An 11,739-nucleotide genomic window follows, 5' to 3' on the forward strand; every position below is an offset into this window, starting at 1 on the left:
AAGGAGGAAAGTATGGTGCTGCAGAAGAAGTAGGTTGTGTATACGATACACTTTATTGCAATTATTGCAATTTCTCTCGGGATCAAGTGTTTCCAAATGTATATAGAATAGGAGTGTGAGGTGCTGCCTGAGGAGGCGACTATAAAGGAGCAAAGCTGTGCAGCAGAAAAATGCTGTGTATAAAGGAGGAGTGTGAGGTGCAGGAGGAAAAAGGCCCCTTAACTGCCACTGTTAAAAGTCGTATCGGCACTCCTTAAGGGGTTCATATTGTGTTAAAAAAACTTTTGCTTCAACAAAATGGCGCCGGTTGTGTTCCATGTACCAGTGCGGGAGCGTTGCTATGCTCAACAGCATTGACAGCGGAGCAATATAATCATTATAATTTGTTATAACTAACCGCAGTTAGTTACTATGCCCGGACAACGCAGGGCTCTTCAGATAGACCTAAATATAACTTTACTGCTGTTATATATTATCCTACAATTATATTTTTCCTTCACATCTCCCCATTTTCAATGTGCATGAGGGATTGACTAACTCATCAGCTGAAGGAATTGAATCCAGCTCACCGTAAATGGCCTCCTGAAGATGTTCGGAGCGTAGGAAATCACAAAGTGGAAAAGTCGAGCTCCTTGAACCATGAATGCTTTAGTCACATAAAATGCTCAAAACGACATACAAAGTCAGCAATATAAGTTACATGACAAGCGGCATCGAACCGCGGTGTCATGCCAGACCCAGCAGGGGGGTTTATCAGAAAGACATCTCAGGTTCTCCAGACTGGCATCTCTTAGCAGGGCTTTTTGGAAGCTCTGACTATCGGTCTGCTGGTCAAGGCCTACTGGAGATGCCAGACCCTGGTCATATCATGAGTCTTCTGAATCTGCTAGCTGTAACCTTACTATATCTGTAATGTGGGGAGTCTTTTGAGTAGTATTAGGGCCCTCCTGTTCTAGCAGTTCTGACTGAGACTCATCCACTAATATCAGGGTTTGAGTCTTAGCAGTAGACTGACTGCAAGTCACAGCTGACACATAACTATAGTCCTGAGCACCTCCTCTTTGCAGAATGTAGTGCAGTGATGGTAACACCGTGCAGTAATGCCTGAGGCAATGACCTAGGAAAGTTCAAAGCAAACATATTTAATGTCCAAAACCCACAAAATATACAGCACACGTATCCTCCGGATAGCAGCGGAGGCGTAACAACAGTCCATCTCCGAGACTTGTTGTCGAGGGCATCTGCACCATCATGTCACGCTGAGGGGTTCCAGGCATTCGCTGCTCTCGGCTCTGTGTTGCCTTACACTAGCCGGCTGTTGCAGAGCCAACTGCTCTGCCACTTGTAAAGAAACATTCACCCACCCAACCCTTTTCTGCAGGGTTTTTAAATGGAATCTGTGTTCGTGGGCCACATGTAAGACCCGGCCTGGAGGGAGCGAACTTCCACACTATCATCCTGTAGTTCGTTCCAAAAATAAAAGCCCATGCCGGGTTTTCATAAATCTGCCTTGGGCAAGTAGCTTGCCCAAGACCAAACTTACTTTTATTTTGCACTGCAATCACAGCTATATCTGTGACTGCAATGCACTCCAGCGGTCTTAATACGCTTTTATGTGCATCCTGGGGGACACATAGTGACCCTCGCATATAACACCTGTCACTGCCTCACAAGACCCATTGTACTATCCATCTGAACATCTGTTCTAAGTTTTCCCTCCACATCTGCACATTTCCTTGTATCACACAGACTCTCAGGTGGGTCATTGGTAGGGATGAGCTGACCTGTGGAGTTAGGGTCCGTTGAGTTCGGCCGACCTTGAGAAAAAATTTTGAGTACCAGAACTTGACTCCGGACCCAAAATCCATATAAGTCAATGGGGAGCGAAACTTTGGTGCTGTAAATTATTTGTTAAATGGTCATAGTAAAGGCCGGGGGGCTACAAAAGGAAGCAAAATGGGGGTAGGAGCAGGACAATTGCCCTGCAAACAAATGTGGATAGGAAAATAACTTAAAATGACATAGAATGAAAAGAAATGTAAATAATCTTGAGTGTGTATTTAACTGTATTTGTCAATAGATTAAAAATGATTTGCGGTCTCATAAGCAGCCAAGGGAAAGCGGACAGCTGCGAGCTGGCCTTATAATGTTGGGAAGGCGCCAATGTCTATGCACAATCCAAGCTTATTAATATCAGATTACAGCTGTCTGCTTCGCCTTTGCTAGTTATTAAAAATAAGGGAAATCTAAAAAATATTGTGGGGTTCCCTTATTCTTAAAAATAGTAATAAGCCTAATAAGACCAGCCCTCAGCCATCCCAGAAATGGCTCATCCATTACATGCGCCAATTTAGCTTCTTAGTCTCGGCTCTTCCCGATTGCACTGGTGCGGTGGCAATCAGAGTAATGGTTTTGGAATTGATGTCAGATGAGTAATGTCTGCTGACATCCAGCCCAGGAGTTACTAATGAGAGGCATGTGTCAGATATCCCCATTCCTAAACCCATAGTCAAAAGAAAGAAACAAACAAACAGAAAAGTTCTTTATTTGTGAAAATCACTTCCCTACAAGTTCCCTCTATTACCCATTTGTCACCAAAAAACCAAATAATCCACAGGGGTCTGCCGCATTCCAAATGGAAGACCCACACAATCAAAGACCAGTCTTTGCTGCCCCTTTCAGAGCACGCAGCTCCATGAAGTGGTGCAGCAGCTCCTGTCGGTTCTGACGCTCTACTCCACGAGACCTGGTTGCTATGAACTGAGGTGGCATCAGTAAGGTTACCTCAGTTCAGAGTGTCTGGTTCTCACAAGGGCAGCATGAGTGCCAGACTGCGGAGTCGTGACGTCACAGTTCATCAGTCTGCCACTCGCGCTGCCTTCATGAAAGCCGACTGCTGTGAACTGAGGTGAACTGAACTGAGGCCCTTTAAGCTACTAGAGTTCACAGCCAATGGGTCTCTTGACAGCTGTGAGGCCTGAAACCTTTAAGGGAGACTTTAAGGTTACTAAAGTTGTCAGCTGCTGCAACAACTGGAGGCTCTGAACTCTGCTAACCTTAGTTCACAGTCTCCAAGTATCCCAGTAGCTGGCAACTCCAGTAATCTTAAAGTCCCCACTAAAGGCTCTCTTAAGGTTTCTGGTTCTCAGAGGTGATGGAAGACCTGGTGGCTGTGAACTCTGGTAACATTTAAGGTTACGCCGACTTTACTCATCTGACATCAGTCCCACAATCACATTACCCTGATTGACAGCGCACCAAGGCAATTGGGAAGAGCTGAGACTAAGCACCAGAATTGGTGCATCTATTAAATGCTCTATTTCTGTGGTAGATGAGGTTTTATTAGCCTTTGAAGGGGCCAATATACAGTACATGGCCCTTACCAGCCTTGTAATTTCAGTCCCCAGCTATCTGCTTTGCATTAGCTGATTATTAAAAATTGTAGGGACCCCAAGTCATTTTTTTAGGTCCCCCCATTTTTAATAACCAGCAAAGGCAAAGTTGACAGCTTGGGGCTGATATTTATATACTGGGAAGGTGCATGGATATTGGCCATGCTTGCTGCTGGACAGGAGTGAACTATGAAGTCTCGTTCTGAGAACTTGCTCTATAACATATGATGGGTGTTGTGTGACATTTCACTATTGGAACAGTCAGAACTTCTTGGATATATTTTTGATGAATAAATGGGTAAACAATGGAGTGTGAGGGAGTCTTTATTCAAATAAAGTATTTTTTTCCTATGTCAGTGTTTTTTAACTATTCACTTATTGGGGTAGTAATGGGTGTGTCTGATAGACAGTGCCCATTTATTAACCTCTGTGCTTGATGACAATGAAGACTACACAGCTGATATCAACCCCAAATATTACCCCGCTTGCCAGCGGACAAGTGCGTTTAATGGATGTGCTTTACATTGGGGCAGTTTTTCAACAAGCTTTGTTTGGGCTGCCGAACCCAGACAGTGACACGGACTTCCGTGAGAAGTTCATGTTTGTAGTCCTTGCATGGATACTAGGTGTCACGTATGAACCCAAAATTTAAAAGTTCAGGTTTGCTCAACCTTAGTCATTTGCTTTCATTTTATCTGCGGCATTCACCTTCAAGGCAGAGATATAGTGGGACACCATCCTGCCCAAGTCCGGGCCTAGCACATTGGTAGGGATGGTGTCTGATGCACCCATTTCCCCCACTCCTTTTCCTGCTCCCCAGTCCAGATACTCACAGGCCATGGGCACAGCAAGGCTGACCCCCCAATTTCGGTTACAGACATTATCTTTCTTGGAATTATATCAGCAGGGATCACCTTTTCTGGACTCACCAGGGATGCTTCTTCTCCAGTGTCTTAGGCCAGTGGTAACTTTATTGCCCACAGTGACAGATTGACAGCTTTTCTTATTCTTCACATCTGTGCCATCTACAAATAAGAGAGAAGATGAGGACCTCGGTGGCTATCAGGGTTGTAGTGAGACCCATTAGGGCAAGCAACACTAATATGTCCCACTATTACTCGTAAAACATCAACGTGAATCAGCAAAAGAATGTCTGGTCTCAGGGGCCATGGAGAAAGAAAATGTAGAATGCACTAAGGATCAGCTGGCAGAGGGAGAGCGGTCCTCAACTGGCTTGCTTGCTATCCAACTGAAAACCAATGGCTTCCGAGCTTTTGTCATCCAGTTGGCCACATGTGAGTCAGCAATCTTTGCAGACTGGTCAGCAGTATTTGGCTCTCAGTCATACACAAATTTTTGCACTTCCATGGGATATACTGTATATGGAGGAATTGATTCTTGACCACAAGATCCTCTTGCTCCGCAAAGCTGGTAACAGAAAGTCCTCAGATCCCTTGACTTAGTGTGGTCCTCAAGCTGCTCACAACATCCACATAACTGTCAGTTGATGCCCACTGTAGGCTCTGGAACTTTTTAAGATATTCCTCTGGGATGAGGTTGTATTTCCTGACCAAGGCCTCTTTTATAGTGTCATATTCCTCATCTAGCTCATGGTGTATATGGTATTGCCTGCAGGTTTTTTCAAACCCCAAAATAAAAGTATCTAAGTCTCCATGTTTCTCCATCACAAGGAAGTTTTCCAAGCTCAGTCTCCTTTGGAATTGGGTGGCTGAGAACTGTTACCCTTTGGTATTTGGGACATTGGAAGCTGGAAATATCTCTCAGCCTGACGATCTGCAGCAGCAATCTCTCTCTTAGCCTGGTCCTGGCGGTCAGCAGCAACAGCCTGTTGGTATTGTAACATAAGCTGCAGGCGCATACTGGCATCACATTCTTCCAACTGTTGTAAGGCTATTTCCAAAGAAAAGTCCATGCTCACCTCAGAACTAGCATTGGTGGTACCCCCAGAAGTTATTTCCAGGACGAGGTCCATTGCTTGACTCCTCTGAGTTGGGCTGTCTTTTGGTCCAGGTGCCACAGTACTCTACTACGAATTCGATTCCATCAAGGTACCAATCAGCAGCTCCTTGGATTTGTCTGCTGTCTCTTCTCCTCTCTGCTCACAGAGGTTAATCAGAGCCTCATAACTGTGTTTCTTGTACTGTATATGGCTGCCATATCTGTAAACAGCATTTCACCAAATAAAAGATGGAAATGAAAATTGGGGAAGGGAAAACTGTTTGCAAGTATGTCTAAGTAAGCACTGAATTGAACCTTCCCAGCATGTGACATGGGTGTGTCTGCAATGGTTAATTTATTGCCTCCCACTCAAACCAGCACTCAACCTCTATTACAGTCTCTACAGTGAGCATAAATCACACCTCAGAGACAAACTACATATTCCGGATAAGTAACACGTTTCCACCACTCATCAAACACATGATGAGTCTTTGAAATATGTTACTGCTAGAAAATAAAAAAAAATAAAAAAGTCACACACTCTCTGAAAGGCTATGGATTTTTTAGCACATACAAGAATCAAACTTATTAAAGATTTTAAGCTTTAATATAAACATATACAGTGCTTACAATAAAAAATATAAAAAATTAAGTGACAAACAAATATGCAAAACAGTTATAAAATAAAAAGAGAGAAATACCTGAAATATCTAAATGTTTCCATCAACAGTTATCTTCTGTTTCCTTGAGGGAAGGAGAAATAAATTATTAATCACAATCTGATCCCCACATGTGATCACCTTTCTATTGTGTCACCCATCAATTATATGCCTGGTCATGGGCTCATATTTCCCGGACGGCTTGGATTGGATTATTTAAAAATTGCTTTTCGTGACTGGATGGTGGGATAATTTAGGGCCAGAACCTTTCATTTCAAATATCCTATGTCTCTAGCTACCCCTCCATACAGTACATAGGAAATATTCAGCTTGGTTATAATTACCACCTGCCCACAATTCTCATTATTCTTCAATGAGACCCCCTATATTTCTGAATTCCTGCAATACTGGTAAATCTAGTTTCTCAATTAAATGTAACTCTATTGCTGTTATTCAGATATTTTGCTGATTTTCTGGTTCTAAGAGATTGTGTTTAAAGCTCTTTGTTTAATTGCAGCCTCAGCTATTGCCATAAGTGGACAATCCTCAGCATATTTCAAGGAGATAGAGTGCCAAGAAGTTGTCGATATGGGGACAGAAGAAACCTATATAGATGAGTTTATAAAGGAGCTGAATGACAATGGTATAACAAAGAATCACAAGAGTGAACACAATATTCTCGTATGTAGATAATTGTTCAGAGAAAAATATAAGAGAAAAAAATATTGAATAACACTTTTAACTAGTAATTATGTTGATAATAATATCTGTATGCTGTAGTTAATATGATTTTTGGCTATTTGTACCTTCACAATTACGGTATGTCTGAAGCTATAATATTTGTTACTGACATTTGATCATGGGTGTATGCATCAAAAGGGAACTTCTACAGTTTGCTTGATGAGTGAAGCCTCATACCTGACTGGGCTCATCTTTTTTTTACATGGAAGCTAGAGATGAGTGGATCTTTTGAAATGCGAATTCACTAACCGCCAAATTTTTGCAAAATAAATTGATTTGTGGCGAATACATTTGTGCAGATTTCGAGAGTGGAAATTTTGTAATTGCTTGCAAAATACAATAAAATAGAGATAACCTCGTTAATCATAAGAGCTTATACTCTAGAGAAGAGAGAGACTGACCGAGTGACACTGGAGATGGAAAACGACTCTGCCATACAAACTGTGTTCTGCTTGGAATCGCAGATCTATGATGGCCAAGAAACAACCACCACTGTACAAGTTTTAATAATTAAAAAGATGACAAAGCTGCAGGGACTTATTTGGAGGCCCACAGTACAATAGTACAGTGAGAATAGTAATAGTGTGAGAAATGCTGCTGCGTAAGTTAGTTTTATTTTGTGAATCAAATTTTTCAAATGTATAGGAAACCGCAAATTTTAAGAAATTTAGACTCAAGCTCAACCCTCCACCAGTTAATCCGCTCATCTCATGGTAGCCAGAGCTTATGCAGGACTCAGCTCTCCAGAAGAACTGAATTGTTGGCAAGAAGGTGGGACTTGGTCCATTTGTCATGGGGGGAAGGTGGACAATTAAAAAACATTAGTCCCATCAGGTATGTCAAAACCCAGTCTATAAGACAACCTTGGTCTTTGCTGTGGGACCCTTCACTTCTATATTTGCACATTTTTTTTAATAAATTTCAATTTTCTGGACATTGGCTTGTTATCTTTACAATGACCTTCGGATTCAAAATGGTTTTCTATTTTTATAGATTAAAGCCTAATCTTACCATTAAAACACTTCTGTGTCTAATAAGAATAAAATATATCGCAATCAAATGCTGTGTCTTTAGCTGTCACATTCTTATTTCTAAATGTTCTGATGTTTTTCCTCAAATCTATCTATATCACACATGACTAGGTTAAAAACTCTTTTCATGGGAGACGTGACAGGTGGTGTTAAAATTTATTTGTTTCTGTGTATAAACTGCACCCTATCGCCCTATATCACTTCTCCCCTAGGCTTCAAAACTACTGGAACAACACATCGATCTTGAACTGTCTTCCCATCTTTCTTCCTGCTCCCTCTTCTACCACTTGCAATCTGGCTTCCGGTCACACCACTCCACTTAAACTGCCCTAACCAAGGTCACCAATGACCTATTAACTGCCAAGAGCAAGCAACACTACTCTGCCCTCCTCCTGTACCTGTCCTCTGTCTTGGACACAGTGGACCATTCCCTATTATTACAGACCATCTCATCCCTTGGCATCACAGACTTGACCCTATCTTGCATCTCATCATACCTAACAGACCTGACATTTAGCGTCTCCCACTCACACACCACCTCCTCACCTCGCCCCCTATCTGTTGGAGTCCTGCAAGGTTCAGTCCTAGGGCCCCTGCTCTTCTCCATTTACACCTTTGGCCTGGGACAGCTCATAGAATCTCACGACTTTCAGTATCACCTCTATGCTGATGACAAACAGATCTACATCTCTGGACCAGATATCACCACCCTACTAACCAGAATCCCTCAATGTCTGTCCGCTATTTCATCCTTCTTCTCCGCTAGATTTCTAAAACTTAACATAGACAAAACAGAATTCATCATCTTTCCCCCATCTCACGTGACCCCCCCAACTGACCTATCCATTACAGTAAACAGCTGCCCACTCTCTCCAGTCCCACAAGCTTACTGTCTCAGGGTAATCCTTGACACTGATCTCTCCTTCAAACCATATATACATGCCCTTTCCACTTCCTGCCGACTTCAACTCCCAAAAATTTCACGGATTCGTACATTCCTAAACTAATAATCTGCAAAAACCCTAGTCTATGCCCTCATCATCTCCCACCTTGACTACTGCAACCTGCTGCTCTGTGGCCTTCCCTCAAAACACTTGCACCCCTCCAATCTATTCTAAACTCTGCTGCCCGACTAACCCACCTGACCCCTGCTATTCCCCGTCCTCTCCCCTCAATCCCTTCACTGGCTCCCTATTGCCCAGAGATTCCAGTACAAAACCCTAACCATGACATACAAAGCCATCCACAACCTGTCTCCTCCATACATCTGTGACCTCGTCTCCCGGTACTAATCTGCACGCCACCTCCGATCCTCAGAAGATCTCATTCTGTATTCCCCTCTTATCTCCTCTTACCAAAATCACATGCAAGATTTCTCTCGCGCATCACCCATACTCTGGAACTCTCTACCACAACATATCACACTCTCGCCTACCATCGAAACCTTCAAAAAGAACCTGAAGACCTACCTCTTCCGACAAGCCTACAACTTGCAGTAACCACCAAACAACCAAACCGCTACATGAACAGCTCTACCCTCACTTACTGTATTCTCACCCATCACTTGTAGATCAGACCTGACACCCAAGATGGTGCACCATCACAGTATGGGTGTCAGGTCTGAGCATTCCTACATGAACAGTTTCCTGGAAAGTGGTTTGGTCATTGTGAGCCAGATGAATGGCCACCAGGGTCTCCCCATCTGACCCCCTTAAACCTTTATCTTTGGGGTCATCTGAAGGCAATTGTTTATGCTGTGAAGATACGAGATGTGCAGCATCTAAAACAACGGATATTGGAAGTCTGTGCTAGTATTTCTTCTGCGGTGTTGCTATCAGTATGTCAAGAGTGGGAGAAGAGGGTTGCATTGACAATCCAACACAATGGGCACCACTTTGAACACATTTTATAAGTGGTCATAAACTTGTAAATAACTCCTGAAAGAATAAAGTTATGTTAAAACCAAGCACAGCATTGTTTTTCTTGTGAAATTCTCAATACGTTTGATGTGTCACATGACCCTCTTCCCAAAAAATAAAGTTGGATCTAAAATGGCTGATTTCAAAATGGCCGCCATGGTCACCACCCATCTTGAAAAGTTTTCCCCCTTTCATATACAAATGTGCCACAAACAGGAAGTTGATATCACCAACCTTTCCCATTTCATTTAGGTATATCCATATAAATGGCCCTCCCTGTAGACTGGGGGTCTCAAACTCGACTGAGTAAATGGGCCGCGCATAGAAAAAATTTGAATATGAAGGGTTGTGTTCTTTGCGGAATTATGTATTCAGTGATACCATTATTTTTTTATATGACTTTTTGATAATTATAGAAAATAGATAAATGGCTGCACTCAATTGTACTAAAGCAAATGAATGTGTAGTACATGTGACTAGCATAATGGCTTGTGAAATCTATGTAAAACACATGAGATGCTTAGCACAAAATTTGGGCAAAAAATGTGAGCCCATCCACCAACGTCAAGGTAATCTCATGGATCGGATGGGTCCCTGACCAGACCGCCTCGTGTGAACACTTACCTCTGGCTAATGTCATGGTAAAGCTTGCATTTATAGGAAGGTCAGAGCCAAATGTGTTTGGATGTAATTAAAATCACAGCAGGGCAGGGTGGTAAACTGACTGAACAGAGAACTAGTCTGAACTGGTGCATAACCAAAAACAACTTGCATAGCAAATAGATAAATGGTTATGGTTGTTTTTGGTTATGCACTAGTCCAGACCTTCACCAGGCTGTGACTTTAATTACATCCAAACACATTTGGTTCTGACTTTCCTATAAATGCAGGCTTTAGCATGACATTAGCCAGAGGTAAGTGTTCACACTAGGCAGTCAGGTCAGGGACCCATCTGATCCATGAGATTACCTTGACGTTGGTGGATGGGCTCACATTTTTTGGCCAAATTTTGTGCTAAGCATCTCATGTGTTTTTCATAGATTTCACAAGCCATTATGCTATTCACATTTCATGTACTACACATTCATTTGCATTAGTACAATTGAATGCAGCCATTTATCTATTTGCTATGTAAGTTGTTTTTGGTTATGCACCAGTTTCAGACTAGTTCTACTAGTTCTCTCTTCAGTCAGTTTACCATTACTTTTTGATAATTATCTTTGCTTTTTTAAGTGTTTTTTATTCATTTTAATGGTGTTTATCATATGGGTTATGGTACAGATCTTATCATTTACTTACATTTTTATATAAAACAGCATTTTTAGCTGTCAAATTCTGTATTAGTACATTACTTTTGATTATTTTACATTTTTTTTTTAAATGTTTTCTTTTTTTTACCCAAACCGGCCCCATACAGTAATATAGTTTTACACTTGGCTCCACAGAGTAATTCCAGTGCCATCCTGTTATAGTGTCCCCAATCCTGTGATAATGCCCTCTGTCTTGTAATAATGTCTCTCGGCCTTTAATAATAGCCCCAATCCTGAAATAATCTCCCTCACCCTGTAATAATGTCCCCTGTCCTAAAATAATGTCCCTCAGCCTGTAATAAGTTCCTCAGTCATGTAGTATTGGTCCCATCTCAGAGAAATGTCACCATCTACCTGGCGTTTTTCTTTTAATGCACAACTGACGCAGTATAAATGCGGTATAATATTTCCCTGCTGAAAAAAAAATTGAAGGATTGCTAGTGCGGCGCCCCAGGGTCCTGGTCGTCGCAGTGGTATTGCTTTCCTCTTGGGGAGAGTGATGCTACGTTTGGAGGCAAAGAAGGATAACTGCATTCAGGTATCACAAGCTTGCAACACATTTCACACTCCAGACCACCAGGGGGAGCTTTTGCTCCTATTTATTAGGTCACTCCCCATATATATTTAACTGGTAGTCTGTAGGGAAAGTTAGTCAATTCCTGGCAGAGCTCCAAACAGGAGTTCTGTTAGTTCCAGACCAGAGTCTGAGGAGGACAAAAGGTTACAGG

The 11,739-nt window shown here is 42.2% G+C and overlaps 1 protein-coding gene across 2 annotated transcripts in view; it reads left to right on the forward strand.

Annotated features, from left to right (window-relative positions):
• Positions 1 to 7,808, forward strand: part of LOC143770101 (uncharacterized) — a 72,084-nt gene extending 64,276 nt beyond the window's left edge. For both annotated transcript variants that reach the window (XM_077259365.1, XM_077259364.1), the window contains one exon: positions 6,528 to 7,808. In XM_077259365.1, coding sequence (XP_077115480.1) covers positions 6,528 to 6,703 — 176 coding nt within the window. In that variant the 3' untranslated portion in view covers positions 6,704 to 7,808. The remainder of the gene's footprint in view (positions 1 to 6,527) is intronic.
• Positions 7,809 to 11,739: the final 3,931 nt, after the last annotated feature.

Source organism: Ranitomeya variabilis, chromosome 4, assembly GCF_051348905.1.
Source record: "Ranitomeya variabilis isolate aRanVar5 chromosome 4, aRanVar5.hap1, whole genome shotgun sequence".
Taxonomy (NCBI): Eukaryota; Metazoa; Chordata; class Amphibia; order Anura; family Dendrobatidae; genus Ranitomeya; species Ranitomeya variabilis.